This window comes from Anolis carolinensis, chromosome 2 (assembly GCF_035594765.1).
Source record: "Anolis carolinensis isolate JA03-04 chromosome 2, rAnoCar3.1.pri, whole genome shotgun sequence".
In the NCBI taxonomy this organism is placed as follows: Eukaryota; Metazoa; Chordata; class Lepidosauria; order Squamata; family Dactyloidae; genus Anolis; species Anolis carolinensis.
This window is the reverse complement of record NC_085842.1, coordinates 19,092,283-19,111,571: the sequence shown is the minus strand read 5'-3', so window position 1 is coordinate 19,111,571 and position 19,289 is coordinate 19,092,283. Positions and strand designations below refer to the sequence as shown.

Here is a 19,289-nt window from a genome sequence, read left to right as displayed (position 1 = left end):
CACACCAGAGCTCCCTGTCGGCTGTTGCCGCCCCCAGTCCCTTCAAGGATACCGTCCATCCATCTCACCCTTGGTCGGCCTCTCTTCCTTTTTCCTTCCATTTTCCTCAGCATTGTGATCTTTTCCAAGCTTTCCTGTCTTCTCATGATGTGGCCAAAATGCTTCAGCTTTGCCTCTAATATCCTTCCCTCCAGTGAGCAGCCATTGGGCTTTATTTCCTGGAGGATGGACAGGTTGGATCTTCTTGCGGTCCAAGGCACTCTCAGGATTTTCCTCCAGCACCAGAGTTCAAAGGCGTGTATCTTCCTTCGCTCAGCCTTCCTTATGGTCCAGCTCTCGCAACCATAAGTTCCTATGGGGAATACCATTGCTTTGACTAGGCGGACCTTCGTTGCCAATGAGATGTCTCTGCTCATGATGATGTCTCATCATGTACTGATCCATGTAGTTTTCATGGCAAGAATACTGGGGTGGGTTGCCATTACCTTCCCCAGGGATCATATTTAGTCTGACCTCTCTGCCATCAGTAAAATTTTGTCAGATGATATTGCGACGTGTCTCTCCCTTTGCATCCTTATCAACCTTTTAGCTAATGCAGCCTTTTCAAATATGACTTGTTATGTGCTGTTTGGGGCTGTAGGAATGGTAATGGGGAAGCATTGAGCTCCCTTTTCTGTAGGTCGGGCATGGGCAAACTTGGGCCCTCCAGGTGTTTGGACTACATCTTCCACAATTCCTAACAGCCTGTAGTCCAAAACACCTGGAGGGCCAAAGTTTGCCCATGCCTGCTGTAGCTGGCTGCAGGTTTTGTGTGTCAAACTATGTTTGCAGGGGGTGCATCTTGTATTCAATTTCTCAACCGTTTTGGAAAATTCAATGAATGTCTTTATAAATAAATACATAAAAACTATTTAAAAAGGAAAATTAAATGAAGTTTATGCTTTATCCCCCCTCTCTATTTGTGCCTTTTGATGTTTGTTCTCACTTATTTTGCTTACCAGTGGAACCCATGCTTTGATGGGGTTTTTGTGTTTGGAGCTGCCAGTCTGGAGCCAAAGGATTCACTAGCAACATCTACGCTTTTCTTATGTTGACACAGAAGTATATCTTCTCTACCCATTTATCATCCTTTAGTATGTTTATCCCATTTCTGTATCCTTGATAATCATGAATCATTTCTCACTTCCCCACACCTCCCATTCCGTTTTTCATCCACCACTTTTTGTCAAAGGACCACAAATTGCAGGGGTTTGACAAGGCTAAAAGAAAAGATTTCACATCCTCACTAAATAATTCTTCAGAAGGAATTCTCATTGAATTAAATATCGTAAACCAATTGTGTTCATGTTTATGGAATGGCAAAATTGCAGTATATCAGTGACTATCTAACAGCGTCCGTTGTATGGTTGGCAACTTTGTCATCTTAAAGTTTCCACATTTTGAGAACATTACTTTAATATTACTCACAATTCAACTTTTTAAAATGACATTTGATAGAAAGGGGCTGGGGAGGTTGGTATGCAATTACACAAAGTGATGTTAAACGTTAATAGGTGTGTTGTACAGACAGAGTCAGTTCAGGAAACAAAGTCCCTGACTGGGACCACCTTCCACGTGGAAATCGATGTCCTCACTGTAGAAGAACATGTGGGTCAAGAATAGGGGTCTATACTTGTTGGTCCCTCTCGATGGATTGTCACCTCGCCGTGGTGAGGGGGCTTGCGTGTTCCGATGAACCTGTGGGCACAACCACTGGAGTGATGCACTCCCAGGAGTGGCCGCAGGGGAGGATCCAGACCAAGCACAATCCGAAGACCCAAAGACCTCAACGGCGGAGCAGGCGGAGGATAACATGGTACATGTTACAACAGCTGTGAAGGCGGAAGAAGGCTGCAACCGACTGAGAAGCCACTGTTGTTGTGTTAACCACACCACTGCTGGAACCTGTCAGGACCCTGGCTGCAGAACACCAATAACCTTACACAGAGGCCAGTCTCTATCTAATATCTTTATTAAAGAAATATATAAAATCAATAAAAACAAGTGAAGAATAAAGTTCAGAAGCAGACCTTTCAGATGAGGTCAAATATAGTCCAGAAATGTATTGTCCAATATAAGATATTAGAGTTCAAAGTTTTAATCCACTTGACCGAAACACACACTTTGCCAAACAATAGTGTGGGGAAATAACAGAGTCTTTAAAGTCCAATGAAGCTTGACAACAAGGCTGGAAATAAACTTGATTCTTGACTTGATCCGAGACTTAAAACGAGACAAACATGAAGCATGAAACAAAGTCCGTGGCAAAACCGTGAGACAAGGCAAAGGCTTGAAGCTTGATCCGGGAAGCAAGGAACTGGGATTACGAAGTCCACACACAATCTCTCTCCTCAAGCTGATCAATTGACTCCGCAAAGTATTCGTTGCGCCAAACACCTATATTGGGTCTCGTTTTCCCGCCAACAGAACTCTTTCCCTAGAGAACGAGAAGCGAAACCCAACTCTGTCCAGATGCATGACTCCTTAGAATTTCCCAAGGGAAGCAGACCTAATCAGCCATTTGTTTGGCAGCGATTCTCAGGCTTCTGCGATTAGCCTCCCTGACTCCCCTATCTTTAGTATAATTTTCCCTCCTGGAAAACGGGGGGAGCTCTGCCCAAGGCCTGTTTGACTGAATTCTTGAGGGCAAACGTCAACATCCTGCAGGTGAAGAGGCTCCGGCTCTTGCTGAACCGGCGAAAATCCCATGTTTTCCTCTTCGTCTGCCACAATAGTACTAGGAACAGGACTACAAGGCCCATGAGTCATCACAGAACCTCACTCTGTGAAGACTGTGTGTTGACCGGCTGTGCACCGACCTCCACACATTAAAAAAAATCACACACAGGCGTCTTCCAACAAAAATAAAAACAAACCTACAAAAGCCCCATGGCGATCAGCGAGTGGCGACGGGGGCAGGACTGTGAAATCTGGAAGCCCCTAGTCAGAGACTGGCACATGGGCAGTGGATATGGACTCAGTCGTTCTACCTCAAGGACCGAGGCAGTTGAGTAGTCCGGCAGCTGTATCCATGACTGAGCAGCCCTTTTTAGGATCCGCTCTGCTCACCCACACGGGGAAGGGGCTAGAAAAGGTGCCCTAAACATAGTCTGCCTCTCCTACCCTGACTGGACTGCCGCGTCCAGAGGGGTCACCACTCTGCGGCCAAAAAAGAAAAATGAACTTTGGAACATGGAACGTACGGACATTGTTAGATAACACTGACAGCGAACGCCCAAACGCAGGACTGCTATCATTGCAAGGGAGCTGGGACGCTTTAAGATCGACATAGCAGCCCTTCAGGAGATCCGGAGAGCAGGAGAGGGACAGCTGAAGGAAGAAAAGGGAGGCTACACCTTCTTCTGGAAGGGACTGACTACAAACTACAGGAAAGGAGATTCCACTTGAACATCAGGAAGAACTTCCTCACTGTGAGAGCTGTTCGACAGTGGAACTCTCTCCCCGGGGCCATGGTGGAGGCTCCTTCTTTGGAGGCTTTTAAGCAGAGGCTGGATGGCCATCTGTCAGGGGTGCTTTGAATGCGATTTCCTGCTTCTTAGCAGGGGGTTGGACTGGATGGCCCATGTGGTCTCTTCCAACTCTACTATTCTATGATTCTATGACTGCCTGAAGAAGAGCGAAGAAACGACCTGGTGAAGCACCTGACTGAAGCACCCACTGGCATCAACGAACGACTCTCAACCCTCCGAATTAACCTTGCCAAAAACCAACAGGCAACCATCATATGCGCCTTTGCACCAACTCTAGATGCTGACGAAGACATCAAGGAAATTTTTTACTGTCAGCTGGACACCATCCTATCGGAGATACCTAAGGAGGACAAAATCATCCTCCTGGGGGACTTTAATGCAAGAGTCGGAAGGGACTCTGACCTGTGGCCAGGGATAATAGGAAAAGACGGGGTCGGAAACAGCAACTCGAATGGCATCTTGCTTCTCACCAAAGGCGGAGAGCACAACCTTGTCATCACCAACACGCTCTTCCGCCAGAAAAACAAGCTCAGGACATCATGGAAGCACCCCCGGTCAAAGCATTGGAACCTCTTGGACTATGTTATCGCACGTGCCAGAGACCGCCGCGATGTGCTTCTCACAAGAGCCATGACAGGTGCTGATGACTGCTGGACAGACCACAGGTTAATCCGATCCACGATGGCTATCAAGATCGTCCCCAAACGCAGACTCCAAGGAAGAAAAACAAGGCGCAAAATGAACACCCAAGGCCTTCAGGAGACTTCCAAACGAGCCCTTCTCCAAACAACACTCAAAGATCATCTACCCACAGAACACCCCAAAAATGTTGAGGAACATTGGAACAAACTGAAGACCTCCATCATCACAGCCTGTGAAGAAACCATTGGATACCAAACTAAGAAACATCAAGACTGGTTTGATGATAACGACAGAGATCCAACAGCTAATTGATAACAAAAGGAAAGCCTTCCAAACATGGCAGAGAGACACCAACTGTGCTGCCAAGAAAAAGATCTATGCCAGTGCAAAAGCTGAGGTCCAAAGAAGGACCAGAGAACTCAAGAACATCTGGTGGACAAAGAAGGCTGAAGAAATCCAACACCTTGCAGATACCCATGACGCTCAGAGATTTTTCAAAGCCACAAATATCATTTATGGACCAAGAAACCATGGCATACAGCCCCTACGCTCATCAGATGGAACCAAAATTCTGAAGGACAAAACATCAATTGCACTACGTTGGAAAGAGCACTACCAGAACCTGCTGAATCGCAGCTCCAATGTGGCCGAAGAGACCCTCTCATAAATCCCGCAAAAACAAACCAGGGATGAGCTTGCAGCACTGCCTAGTTTGGAAGACGTCAGCAATGCCATCAGCCAACAAAAAAACAACAAAGCCAGCGGACCTGATGGGATTCCTGCTGAAATCTTCAAAGAGGGTGGACCCGAGCTGATACAACAACTCCACCAGCTCATTGAAAAAGTGTGGATGACCGAGAAAATCCCAGCAGACTTCAAGGATGCCACCATCATCACCCTTTTCAAGAAAGGGGACAGAACAGACTGCGGGAACTATCGTGGTATCTCCCTTCTAACCTCCGCCGGGAAAATCCTTGCAAACCGCCTTCTCCCTGTCTCAGAAGACACCCTCCCAGAATCCCAGAATGGCTTCCGTCCCTCCAGAGGAACAGTGGACATGATCTTCACTGCTCGACAGCTCCAAGAAAAATGCAGGGAACAAAACAAACCTTTGTACATGGCATTCATTGACCTTGCAAAGGCATTCGACACAGTGAATCGCAGCGCTCTCTGGACCATCCTCCAAAAATTCGGGTGCCCTGACAAATTTGTGAACATCCTGCGGCTCCTCCATGATGACATGATGGCAACAGTCTTGGACAGCAACGGCTCCCAAAGTGACCCATTTAAGGTGGAATCAGGTGTCAAGCAGGGATGTGTTATTGCCCCTACCTTATTCTCCATCTTCATCGCTATGATACTTCACCTTGTTGATGGGAAGCTTCCCACTGGTGTGGAAATCATCTATCGGACAGATGGCAAGCTATTTAACCTCAGCAGACTGAAAGCCAAAAAACCAAGGTCACCACAACATCTGTTATAGAACTCCAATATGCCGATGACAACGTAGTCTGTGCGAATTCAAAAGAAGACCTACAAGCCACTCTAAACACCTTTGCAGAAGCATACGAGAAGCTCGGCCTCTCACTGAACATCGAGAAAACCAAAGTGCTCTTCCAACAGGCACCAGCTAATCCCTCTGCAATGCCAGGATTATAGTTTAACGGTGTCACATTAGATAATGTTGACCATTTCCGCTACCTTGGCAGCCACCTCTCCACAAAAGTCAACATTGACACTGAAATACAACACCGCCTGAGCTCTGCGAGTGCAGCATTTTTCCGTAGGTAGCAGAGAGTGTTTGATGACCGGGACATCCCTAGAGAGACCAAGGTGCTTGTTTACAAAGCCATTGTCCTCCCAACCCTGCTCTACGCCTGCGAAACGTGGACTGTCTACAGACGTCACACCAAACTCCTGGAGCGTTTCCATCAGCGTTGCCTCGGGAAAATCCTGCAAATCTCTTGGGAAGACAGGTGGACAAATGTCAGCGTGCTGGAAGAAGCAAAGACCACCAGCATTGAAGCGATGCTCCTACGCCATCAACTCCGCTAGACTGGCCACGTTGTCCGAATGCCCGATCACCGTCTCCCAAAGCAGCTACTCTACTCTGAACTCAAGAATGGGAAATGGAATGTTGGTGGGCAGGAAAAGAGATTTAAAGATGGGCTCAAAGCCAACCTTAAAAACTGTGGCATAGACACTGAGAACTGGGAAGCCCTGGCCCTTGAGCGCTCTAATTGGAGGTCAGCTGTGACCAGCAGTGCTGCGGAGTTCGAAGAGGCACGAACAGAGGGCTCAAGGGAGAAACGTGCCAAGAGGAAGGAGCGTCAAGCTAACCCCGACTGGGACCGCCTTCCACCTGGAAACCGATGTTCTCACTGCGGGAGAATGCGGGTCAAGAATAGGTCTCTTCAGCCACTTAAGAACCCACCCCCAAGACACCAAGGATGGAAGACAATCGTCCTCGAGCTACGAGGGATCACCTAAGATACTTGTTGGCCCCATTTTAGGAGGCAACCCCTGGCAGTGAGACCAGGGAGAAGCCTGTTGGCAGAAACCCAGGCAAGTGATCCACCTGAGCTGCCCATTTTGAGTGAGTCCCTGCTTTGGTGAGCAAATAGATTAGGCCCAACTGAAATTAGCCAGCAAGCAAGGAGAGAAGGTGATTTTCAGCCAAGGAAAATGTTATTATCTGCAGGTAAGATGTTAGCTAGTGATACATTCATAAAGTAGATAGCATACAGAATACAGTTTCAGAGCCCTTTTTATACATAGCCTGCAGCCAAGCCTTGAATTCTGACCAGTCACAGAGAGGGGCTTGGCTCACTGGCCAGCATGGGCTGGGACAAGGGATGATTAAGCATTGATGAATGGGGCTCCTTTTACTGAACAGGAAAAATAACAAAGTGATTGAGGGCATTTTCTGGCCCTACCCAGGAATGCTATTGTCTTATTAGATGTACATGACATGGCCCATTAATAGGGCTGGGCTGGTGATTCCAGGCCCCAGAGAAACAAAACATAATATATTAATACAATTATGCAAAATGACAGAGGTTGGGGTTTGGCTGTAGTCATGCAGATTCCTTCTGATGCGAGAAGTCCTGTTCATCAAAGGCGCAGGGTGGTGAAACTGGTTCTTCCCCAAGGATAGGGAGAGGTGATTTCCCCACCTGAATGGAAGTATTGTGTTGCAATGTCCAGGTAAAGTCCAAAAGTAACCCTGAATATACATGACTGTCAGGACCCAGGCTGCAGAGCACCAATAACCATGCGCAGAGACCAGATTCTATCTAATATCTTTATTAAAGAATTATATAAAGTCAATAAAAACAAGTGAAGAATATAGTTCAGAAGCAGACCTTTCAGGAAAGGCCAAATATAGTCCAGGAAAATATTGTCCAATATAAGATATTAGAGTTCAAAGTTATAATCCATTAACCGAAACACACACTTTGCCAAGCAATAGTGTGGGGAGATGACAAGGTCTTTTAGTCCATTGAAGCTTGATTCTTGGCTGGATCAAAGACTTGAAACGTGGCAACTTGAAGCATGAAACAAGGTCCGTGGCAAAAGTGAGACAAGGCAAGACTTGAAACTAGATCCGGGAAGCAGGGAACAAGGAGTACGAAGTCCACACACGATCTCTCTCTCAAGCTGATCAATTGAACCCCTATATAGGGTCTTGTTTTCCCGCCAACAGAACACTTTCCCTGGAGAACAAGAAGCGAAACCCAACTCTGTTCAGATGCATGACTCCTTAGAATTTCCCAAGGGAAGCAGATTTAATCAGCTAGTTGTTTGGCAGCGATTCTGAGACTCCGGCGATTAGCCTCCCTGACTCCTCTATCTCTATTATAATTGTCCTTTCGGGAAAACGGGGGAGAATTCTGCCCAAAGCTTGTTTGGGTAACTTCCTGAGGACAAACATCCTCCAGGTGGAGAGGCTCCGTTTCAAACTGAACCGGTGGAAATCCCATGTTTTCCTCCTCGTCTGCCACAATAGCACTAGGAACGGGACTACAAGGCCCATGAGACATCACAATGACAGGAAATATTTGCAGTAACCAATGTTCATGAATGGCTAAAAGAAAACTTGAAATATCCTTCCTTTAGCTCTCAAAATATTAGTTATGCTTAATGAGATATTGGTCCGATTATTATTTTCCCCAAAAGCCATTGCTTTTTAACTTAGTGTTTCTATAACAAAGATTCATGCCCACTTTACCCCATTTCTTCCGTATAGGTTGACAATTAAAAAAGAAGGCTTGTGTTTCAACTGCAGATCTTTACACACTCTAGTAGAATAGTAGAGTTGGAAGAGACCTCATGGGTTGTCCAGTCCAAACCCCTGCCAAGAAGCAAGAAATCGCATTCAAAGCACTAACGACAGATGGAAAACAGATAGTTTTACTCCGCCTTGAGTTGCTTAATGACAAACAAGGTGTGATTTCCGACTGAAGCTCTTTTCACACTGAGCATTTAAATGGCTCCTCTCCTGTGTGAGTTGCCTGATGACTAATAAGGACGTGCTTGTGACTGAAGCTCTTTTCACACTGATATCCTTTAACAGGCTTTACTCCTGTGTGAGTTGCTTGATGACTATAAGGGTGTGCTTGTGACTGAAGCCCTTTTCACATTGCAAGCATTTAAATGGTTACTCTCCCTTGTGAGTTGCCTGATGGCAAACAAGGTGTGAGTTTCGACTGAAGCTCTTTCCACACTGCAAGCATTTAAATGGCTTCTCTCCTGTGTGAGTGGCCTGATGACGAATAAGATTTACCTTTTGACTGAAGCTCTTTTCACACTGCAAGCACTGAAATGGTTTCACTCCTGTGTGAGTTGCCTGGTGACGTATAAGACTGCTTTTTTCACTGAAGCAATTTTCACACTGCAAACATTGAAAGGGCTTGTCTCCTGTGTGAATTGCCTGATGACGAATAAGGACGTGCTTGTGACTGAAGCTTTTTTCACACTGCAAGCATTTGAATGGCTTCACTCCTTTGTGAATTTCCTGATGACTAATAAGGTTTCCCTTTAGACTGAAGCTCTTTTCACACTTAAAGCATTGAAATGGCTTCTCTCCTGTGTGAGTTGCCTGATGACTAATAAGAATGTTCTTGCGCCTAAAGCACTTTTTACACTGCAAGCATTGAAATGGCTTCACTCCTTTGTGAATTTCCTGATGACTAATAAGGTTTCCCTTTAGACTGAAGCTCTTTTCACACTGAAAGCATTGAAATGGCTTCTCTCCTGTGTGAGTTGCCTGATGAGTAATAAGGTGCTGCTTTTGACTGAAGCTCTTTTTACACTGCAAGCATTTAAATGGTTTCTCTCCTGTGTGAGATGCCTTATGACGAATAAGGTATGATTTCCGACTGAAGCTCTTTTCACACTGCAAACATTTGAATGGTTTCTCTCCTGTGTGAGTGGCCTGATGACGAATAAGGCTTCCCTTTAGACTGAAGCTCTTTTCACACTGCAGGCATTCAAATGGCTTCTCTACTGTGTGAGTTGTTTGATGACTAATAAGGTCGTGCTTGCGACTGAAACTCTTTCCACACTGCAAGCATTTAAATGGCTTCTCCCCTGTGTGAGTTGCCTGATGAATAATAAGGACATTCTTGTGACTGAAGCTCTTTCCACATTGCAAGCATTTGCACAGCCTTTCTCTTTTGTGAGTTGCCTGATGAATAAGGCGTTTCTTTTGATTGAAGCTCTTTTTACACTGCAACCATTTCAATGGCCTTTCTCCTGTGTGAATGGTGTTGAAAAGCAAAGCTTATATTAAAGTTTAAAAATATAAAAATTCCAAAATGCATTTAGTTGAGACAGCCCTTTCCCACAGAAAGTAAAAACCCTTCATCTGCCTGATGCCACAAAAATAGGTGAACTTAACCTCATGGCATCAGGCAGAAGAGCAAACATCCAAATTCAGATTAGAAGCCAGAATAAAGTCGCCATTTTAAAAAGGACTGACTGAAGCTGCAAAGGTTTGGTGTTTGACCTTCTCTCTTTTTTGTCACTCCTTATTTTCACTCCCTGAAGGGTCTAGTTAACAACTTTGGCCACTCACAAAAGTCTTTTGGATTTGGCTTTATTACTCAGACCTTTACAGCTCCAAGAAAAAAGAGCTAATGGCGATTTTGACTAACACCCCTTCTTTCCTTCCAATCTCACTCCACGCCTACAACATCCTTATCATTTTTTCCCCACGAGAAAAGTTAGTCCATTCATCTGCTCTCAAACGTCTCCACTGACACCCCTGGCTGACTCCGAGCTCTCATGGAGAGGCTTTGACTTCCCGAACAGCAGAAATCAGCTCCTGACACTTACATGATTAAATGTCATTTCTCCCATTTTAACCCCTGATTTTTTTTTTGTAAAAAGCACTCCCTAATTTTTTATATTGTTAGTTTCACAAGCCTGGATTTGAATGTATTGTATGTATTTGTGTATGAAAAAATCTATTTATACATAAATCAAGGTGTGTATGTATGGACTGCAAAGACTCCTAAATGGCTTGAAAGAACTGGATCAAACTTGGTACATAAACCCTTCATGGACCAAGATAAAATACTGGCTACATCTTTTTAACAAGGCCACTCCTCTTGGGACTTTGGCCCCAAAGACAAAAATAAGTGTCTATACAGAGGGAGAAATGGGTTGCATGAACGTTGATTCACTTCTCTTCAATGCCTGGCATGTTCAGCCCTGCTCTCTCCTGGAGGCTGCACACAGCGTGAACTGGAGGAAATACTCCTAGAGAGTTGAGGGGGTCAAACTGAGGTCATCCTACTTTGGACATAAACACGAGATCCTGCATCTCAATGGAAAACATAATAATGTTCTACAAAGTGGAAGGCAGTAGTTCTCATTATCATCAACGATGGTACCTTTCCGGGTTGCCTTGCTGGGAGATTCCTGTTCAATCCCTTGCCCATTGCCTGTGGGATCCCCCATCATCTGTTTTGTCCCCTATGCAATTAACACATATACGGGAGAACTCATTCAGAGTTTTGGAGTGTGGTGCCATCTATCTACAGGTGACACCAAGCTCTACTCCTCCTTTCCAACTAAACCAATGTCTCCCACCAGTAATGGGATGGAGAACTTAATCCAGAGAAGATAAGAGGTTCTATTGGTGTGTCATAAGGCAGATAAGGAAATAGGGATTCAGCCTGTGCCGTATGGGGTTACATTAGTTTGGGGGTTCTGGAGTAGGCACTACACCGAGGTAACCCAGTACCTTGGAATAATAGATCATGCTCACCGGAAGAGTCGAGCGCAATCAAGAACAAGTTAAGAGGACACCCAGAGATGATGAGTGAGGAAAAACACAGCCGAGAATCTCGGGGGTGACTCCCTCTTCACAGGCCAGGTCAAGCAGTCGGGAGAGGAAAGGAAGAAGAGGAACATGCTGCACGTGTGGCCAGGAGGGGTATAGAGCCGTGAATTGTTGGAGGGGACTTTCCAAGGCTAGAGGAACCATGCCCCAGCAACAGAAGACTTTCCCTCCTTCCAAGGTGGCCAAAAAAAGCGTCAACAGCGATTGAGACAGCTCTGGGTCCCGGTCGAATGTCAGCTGGAAGAGGGGAGCTAGACATGGAAGATGATGGAGAATGGCCGCAGGGAAACGTCACGCTCTGCTTCAAATGCTCAACAGCAGATTGCATTATCCCAGGGCAAAAAGTCAGTGAGCTTTAACTGCGATACCGTTTGGGTGATGGTGGAACTGCAAAAGATGGGCAGAGATGGGCCAAAGACTAATTTTCTAGAGATGAAGATCATCTCCCCATCAAGAGACTTTGCAATTTGTAATCTCACACATGGCTGCCACGGCTCCACTGGCTACCCATCTGTTTTTAGAACTTGTAAACGGATTTGGTTAGCTACAAGCATAATGGAGCTTTACCCAGAGATGACACAATCCCCAGATTCTCCTCCATGATTTGCTGGTGCAAGGCTTTTTGGCTCGGATCCAAGAGGGCCCACTCCTCCTCTGAGAAATCCACAGACACATCTTCAAAAGTCACCTGAAAGGGAAAAAATGTTATCTGCAAGGAGAAAATGCCAACTAAGTCAGAAAAAACAGGCAATTTGTGATTAATGTCTTTGATTATGTCATTTATTGAAAACATCTTGCATTGAAGGAATGTAGAAAAGAGAGGTTCATTTAGAGGCAGGGCAATAGTCAAGGAACCAAGAGACCTGGCTTTCCCTCCCCTCCCCTCCCGGGATCCTGCTGCCTACCTGATCTGGTTCCGCAGAATCTCTTCTTAGGAAAGAATCGTGAAAAGTTGTGCTACTATCACTTGGCCATGTTTCACTGCCTGTGAAAGAGAGGAAAGACATTGGGGAGGGTGAGACCTTTTCCAGGCTGCCCTACAGTTCCTTCCCTCCGAAGCCTGCCACTCTCCCCTTGCCCGGTGATGCTTTTTTAAACTCCCTCCTTGTTCCCAGGTCTTTAATGTGGACTATTCTGTTTTCCAGGGGGGTTGCGATCTATTCCCAGGAAACGTAGAGGGTGACTCTATTTGTTTCTATATTTGTGCCAATGTAGCCAAGAGCACATTCACCACCATAAACATCCAGACAGAAGCAAAGGAATTAAGTAACTTTGAAAGTTGCTTAACTTAAAGTTATTAACTTTGGTGAATGCCTCCCTCCGGGAAGGCAAGTTTCCAATGAGCCTAAAAACGGCTGTGATCAAACCGCTGTTGAAGAAGCCATCACTGGACCCCACTCAATTGGGTAACTTTCGGCCCATTTCCAACTCCCCTTTCTGGACAAGGTCGTGGAACGTGTGGTTGCCTCACAACTCCAGGCATTCTTGGAGGACACTGATTTTCTAGATCTGGTACCGAGACAGCCTTGGTCACCTTAGGAGTGAGTCCCTGCTGGTTCTGTTGGACCTCACAGCGGCCTTCGATACCGATGACCACGGTATCCTTCTGAGACGCCTTGCGGAGATGGACCTTGGAGGTACTGCTTTGCAGTGGCTCCACTCATTCCTGGAGGGTCGGTCCCAGATGGTGCCATTGGGGGACTCCTGCTCAGCCCCACAACCATTGTCTTGTGGGGTCCCGCAGGGCTCTGTACTGTCCCCCATGTTGTTTAATATCTACATGAAGCCGCTAGGAGAGATCATCTGGAGTTTCGGGGTGAGGTGTCATCTGTATGCAGATGATGTCCAACTCTGTCACTCCTTTCCACCTGTCACTAAGGAGGCTGTCCAGGTCCTGAACCGGTGCTTGGCCGCTGTGTCGGACTGGATGAGGGCCAACAAATTGAAATTGAATCCAGACAAGACAGAGGCCCTCCTGGTCAGCCAGGTCTTGGCGGTGCCTAGGGGAGCCTTCGCACAGCTAAAACTTGTGCGGCAGCTCCACCCGTACCTTGAGAAGCTGGACTTGGCCATGGTGGTCCACACTCTTGTTACATCCTGATTAGACTACTGCAACACACTCTACGTGGGGCTGCCTTTGAAGACTGTTCGGAAGCTTCAATTAGTCCAACGGAAGGCAGCCAGGTTGTTAACTGGAGCAGCGTACAGGGAGAGCACTAAACCTCTGTTACGTCAGCTTCACTGACTGCCGATTAGCTACCAAGCACGATTCAAAGTGCTGGCTTTAGCCTATAAAGCTCTAAACGGTTCTGGCCCAGCTTACCTGTCCAAACGTGTCTCCCACTATGACCTACAACATAATTTAAGATCTTCAGGGGAGGCCCTGCTCTCGGTCCCACCAGCCGCACAAGTGTGGCTGGCGGGGACGAGAGACAGGGCCTTCTCAGTGGTGGCTCCTCGGCTGTGGAACTCCCTCCCAAGTGACATCCGGCAGACTCCATCCCTTTTGAGGGAAGACCTGGCTATGCGAGCAAGTGTTCAAAGAATATGTTTTGTTGGCTTTGACTTGGTCTGAACTAAGGTTTATGTACAAGGTTCTGTGGATGAATGGCTCAAGTATTTTGTATTGTTTTTACTCTGTTTTTAACTGCTTATGTTTTATTCTTTTGTATTGTTGTGTATTGGCATCAAATTCTGCCAGTTTTGTAAGCCACCCTGAGTCCTTTCGGGTGAGAAGGGCGGGATAGAAATGATGGAAATAAATAATAAATAAAGTGGCACAAATAAGTATTATGGAGAAATGTCTCCTGTCAACAGCATTTTAAACTCCCAGGCTTCCCAATTTTTTTCAGTTCACACAGCTCAGACATTTCAGGTCTACTCAAGAGGAGGTGAGCAAGCAAGACGGACCACTGGCCATCCCTTACCAACTGTGATAGATTTGCCTTCTCCAATCTGGGCAACGCACATGGTGTCTGAAGGAGACTCCTCCACCTGGTTGATCCCATCTGTACAAGAGTCCTGCACCTGAACAAGAATCACAGATCACAAAGAAAAATAAAGATTAGAAAAGGAGGGAGGGCTCTCTTTCTGCAATCGTTTCCAGACCGCTTGGGACTAAGTGTGATGTCACAGAGACCTTCAGGTCATGACCCTGTATTCGTTGCGGACCAGAGCGATGAGGATATAGGGTTTATGCCGACTCAGCAAGAGTCCGCTTCCTTCCAGATGCTCCCTGTTGACAATTCAAGCCCAGAGCTCATTAAGAAAGCCCTTGAAGCCGAGCCTGTTCCCAGCGTTTCCCCTCCTTTTCTACGGAGGATGTTTTGGGAATCAAGTCGCTCTGAGAAGGATAGCTTGAGGAGAAGCGCGAGATTAGCTGCCAGAGAGAATGTTGATTAACCCGTTTCCCTTGAGAGTTTCCAGGGAGGCTCGCATCTGGTGAAGATGTTGTCTTTAGCCTGTTTGTGCCCCTGGGAAAAGTGTTGGACACCTGTTTTGAAGGGAGATTTGAAGTCCCTTAAAAGTTCTGCGCGCTGGCCAGCCAGCGCGGTGTCAACATGTCAGTTGGAGTGTTAACGTCGCCTCTAGTCCTTGTGGCATTTTACTCGTGTGTAGACTGGGCGCAACGCCTCGCCTTCGAGTCAAGTCCGGATCACGTTTGGATCCTCTACTTCCAGCCTTGCCTTGTCTTGAATTTCTTGCCTTTGGACTGGTTTCCTTGGAACTCTTGCTTAAGATCTGGATTATTCCCCACTCAAACTGCTTGGAAGTTTGAGTGTGTTTTGGTTAACTGGATTTTCATCTTAAAATTCTAATATTGGACATTGGACTTTATAATACTAGACTATATTTGACCTTTCCCGGAAGGTCTATTGATGGACTATATATTCTGCTTATTTTTGTTTTATTTCTTCAATTCTTTAATAAAGATATTAGATTGTTTATTGGCTTTGGTGTCTGGTTTCCAGTGCTCACGCAGCCTAGAGTATCACACTAAGACTGGTTTTCTTCATTCTCTTTCCTTGATTTTGGTGTAGGAATTCTGCCTTTGTTTGGGCATTGCACTCTGCTTCAGGACTTGATCTGAAGAAAAAGGGCTACTACAGAGATGAAGGAAGTGCTTGACGTAATCCTGGGGTTGTAATTGGGGCTATCCTAGAGGGGCTCTCGGGCTGAGTAACCTAAGTCTGATTGTCGGTGCTTTTAGGTCCCTGTTGCGCTATCTCTACCTGTGAATAACATACACATGACTGGAATTACCAATATGTTCCCTTTAATCTTCAAAGTTTGCCATCCTATAACTTCAGCTCATTATACAACCTTAGGGAATGGAGAGGACTGCCCCCTCCTCTCCATGAGAGCCCTCGGGGATTCAAAGGGGGCAGTCATGGCACTCCACGTCTCTTTTCCAGGGTCCTCCTTTCCTAATGTTTCTCTGAACTCATTCCAACTTGTTTCTATTATTCTTAAATCCTTCAAAACAATTATTCTTGGTTCCTTGAAACTACAAGATGAACCTCTCTCTTACCTGGGGCTTCTCCTGCTTCCTCTCCTCTGCCCGACTCAGGAGGAATCCTTCAGCCAAAGCCACGGCCTGGGAACTGGTCTCTGCCCCACATTCCCTCACCCAGTGCTCCATCTCCGCAGGAAGGACGGCCAGGAACTGCTCCAGGAGCACCAGGTCCAGCATCTCCGCCTTGGAGTGTCGCTCTGGCTTCAGCCACAGGCGGCAGAGAGAGTGGAGGCGGCTGCAAACCTCCCGGGGCCCCAAGGCCTCCTCATAGCGGAAATGCTGGAAGCACTGGCCCTGAAGGACTGGATGGAGCGGACTGCTCTCCTGGTCTTTCCTCCAAGGGTTCTCCCAGAATGCTTTATTGTTCTCTTCCTCAATAGTAGAAAAACATACTTCTAACTGGGAGGCAGCTGGCTCTTCCCCTTCCATCTTGGTTCTGCGCTTCTAGGCTGCCTTCAGTCTGGATGAAGATACATCCACCTCTTCTCTCAGATGACATTCAGAGTGAGAGGACTGGGAGAACTGGTGGGGCCTGCAAACCAAAGATGAACGAGCTCATGTGAATACTCTCAAGGGATAACGTTTTATCATGAATCTTGAATTAAGGACCAAGGACCCGGGGCTATTTTTCTCATGCAACATATTCACATACCCATCGCCAAGGCACTACACTTGGAAGGCTGGACAATGGGGGAATCGCCTAAGTAAGTAAGGAGTGACGTTACGAGTTAGTAGGTGTGATTTACAGACAGACTCAGTTCAGGGAACTGAGTACATGGAGGGGTGGGTATAATAATAATAATAATTTTATTTTTAAACCCGCCCCATCTCCCCAAGGGGACTCGGGGCGGCTTACATGGCGCCAAGCCCAGGCAAAACAGACAATATAAAACACAACAATAAAACAAATTGTAATGAAGTATGAATTTTTGGTTTACAGATGTTATGTTTAATTGTGTGTTTGTGTTTTAAAAGGGTAAGTATTACAGTTATTGCTTCTCTGCACTCAGAGGCTGGTTGCCATGGAGAAGTAGGCGGAGCCAACTGCCGGTTTGATGAAGAAGTGCAGAGTTTAAAAAAGGGTTTTCAGTCTGTGCTCTGATGAGGCACAGGGAAGATTGATCCTAGGTTGAGGGGATCAAGGGAGACTCAATTGGTCATTTTGAGTTGGTTTAAAATAAGTTTGGGGACTTATTTTATGTAGTCTGTGTCCTAGTAAGGAACAGAGAATCTGTGATCGTATATCACAGGGGTGACTACGGTTTAAAAGTGGCAGAGGATGAAGTTCTGACTACTTTAAGTTAAAGAAGTGACACTTTAGGGAGTTTGACTCATCTTATTCTAGTATTGTAACTGTTAATGAAAGGGCCTCCAAGTGAGAAACAACAATTGTAACCACTAAGCTCTGTGCCTGAATAAACTTGTTATTGTTCCTCCAACATCTAAGTCTCTATCACATATATATTATAAACTAAGTTACGCTACCATCTAAATAATAATAATAAGAAAAACAGTCTCCTCTCTGAGTCTTTGGTGGCTGCATCTTTGCAAATTAGTGGCAGCGGTGGGATAAAACGTGGGGCTGCCTTTGAAGACTGTTCAGAAGCTTCAATTAGTCCAACGGGAGGCTGCCAGGTTAATAACTGGAGCGGCGTACAGGGAGCGTACCACTCCTCTGTTATGCCAGCTCCACTGGCTGCCGATTAGCTTCCGAGCACAATTCAAGGTGCTGGCTTTAGCCTATAAAGCTCTAAATGGTTCTGGCCCAGCTTATCTGTCCAAACATGTCTCCCGCTATGACCCACCTCGAAGCTTAAGATCGTCAGGTGAGGCCCTGCTCGCAGTCCCATCAGCCTCACAGGTGCGGCTGGCGGGGACGAGAGACAGGGCCTTTTCAGTAGTGGCTCCCCGTCTATGGAACGCCTTCCCCATTGAAGTCAGGCAGGCTCCCTCCCTCCTGTCTTTCCGAAAGAGAACAAAAACATGGTTATGGGACCAGGCATTTGAGCATGAGTAGCAGCAAAAATGAGATATGAATATGTGACCTACTGACAGACCCCACCTGGACATTGAAAGTGCCTTAAATGTATATTTAAATGTATAATTATGTATATTTTTAATGTATATTCTTAATTTTATTGTAATTTTTAATCTTGATGGATTTTTAAATTTGATGAAAACTGTTTTTGATGTGTATGCTTATTTTGTAAGCCGCCCTGAGTCCCCTGATGGGTGAGAAGGGCGGGGTAGAAGTAATGTAATAAATAATAATTAAATAAATAACCTAAAAGAACCTTAGACGTTCTTTAGTCCCTTACAATTTGGTGGCAGTCGTTATTAGTCCTCCTTTATACAAATCAATCAACAATAAAGCAAGCCATAAAACAAACAAGATCATACAAAACAAACATGCTTGATAAAATCCTGGGTTGGCTCCTAAAAAAACTGGGCCATAAAAGTGCTAGTAGTATCAGATACAGTTGGGGAGAGGACGATACAAAACCATTATCCTATTAAAGTGCTGGGGAAGACATAAACAAAGGAGACTATGGCCGGCTAAAGGAATAAAGAATAAAGGTATGGAAATAATAAAAAAGAAAGCTACAGTCTGGGAGTAAAATTATGAATGTTATGAAAGGACATTACAGTATATACTTTTGAAAACCTAATTGTTTCCATGCATGTTGAAGTCATACTACATCAGTGCAGGAATTGGAGAGCATTTCTAAGGCTCTTTTTGCACAGCCATATAATCCAAATTATCAAAGCAGACAATCCATATGCTTTGAACTGGATTAAATGAGTCTGCACTTCCATATAATCCAGTCCAAAGCAGATAATCTAGATTTTATATGGAGTCCTCGTGGACAACAAGTTAAACATGAGCCAAGTGTCCAGAGGAGGGCAACTCAAATGATCAAGGGTCTGGAGAACAAGTCCTATGAGGAGCGGCTTAAAGAGCGTTTAGATCAGGCCTGGGTCAACTTGGGCCCTCCCTCCCTCCAGGTGTTTTGGACTCCAACTACCGGCTGTTAGGAATTGTGGGAGTTGGAGTCCAAAACACCTGGAGGGAGGGAGGGCCCAAGTTGGCCCAGGCCTGCTATAGAACAATACCGTCTCCTAGCAACCAATATGCTTCAGAGAGTGGCACCTTCTTCCTCGCGAAGCCCGCTCTGACTGGACGACTCTGAGGAAGAGGACTGGCGGGGCTTCAGTCACGTGACGGGAAGCGGAAGCGGAAGTCCTGCTG

The 19,289-nt window shown here is 45.8% G+C and overlaps 2 protein-coding genes across 5 annotated transcripts in view; one reads left to right on the top strand and one right to left on the bottom strand.

The window, feature by feature from the left end:
- LOC100551566 (zinc finger protein 271) overlaps window positions 1-19,289 on the top strand; it is a 46,237-nt gene that overhangs the window by 1,208 nt on the left and 25,740 nt on the right. The gene's annotated exons all lie outside the window — the stretch shown is intronic.
- On the bottom strand, window positions 1,994-19,271 carry LOC100552157 (gastrula zinc finger protein XlCGF57.1). 4 transcript variants are annotated; one of them, XM_062973448.1, is made up of 7 exons: window positions 19,191-19,271; window positions 17,845-18,000; window positions 16,055-16,571; window positions 14,451-14,550; window positions 12,429-12,508; window positions 12,091-12,211; window positions 1,994-9,929 (listed from the first exon to the last, which is right to left on the bottom strand). In XM_062973448.1, the coding sequence occupies exons 3-7, from the start codon at window positions 16,466-16,468 to the stop codon at window positions 8,833-8,835; spliced, it is 1,812 nt and encodes a 603-aa protein (XP_062829518.1). In that variant the 5' UTR covers window positions 16,469-16,571; window positions 17,845-18,000; window positions 19,191-19,271; the 3' UTR covers window positions 1,994-8,832. The 4 variants fall into 4 exon arrangements, 3 of the variants coding, with proteins under 3 accessions (XP_062829518.1, XP_062829517.1, XP_062829519.1); XM_062973447.1 differs by lacking the exon at window positions 17,845-18,000 and having other exon boundaries at window positions 19,191-19,269; XM_062973449.1 differs by lacking the exons at window positions 17,845-18,000; window positions 19,191-19,271 and adding an exon at window positions 16,692-16,875.

Coding starts and splice junctions, on each gene's coding strand:
- LOC100552157 (XM_062973448.1), bottom strand. CDS start 16,468: ATGGAAGGGGAAGAGCCAGCTGCCTCCCAGTTAGAAGTATGTTTTTCT. Junction 12,509..14,450: donor AGGCAAATCTATCACAGTTG/GTAAGGGATGGC, acceptor TCTCTTTCACAG/GCAGTGAAACATGGCCAAGT. Junction 9,930..12,090: donor GGGGATTGTGTCATCTCTGG/GTAAAGCTCCAT, acceptor CCATTCACACAG/GAGAAAGGCCATTGAAATGG.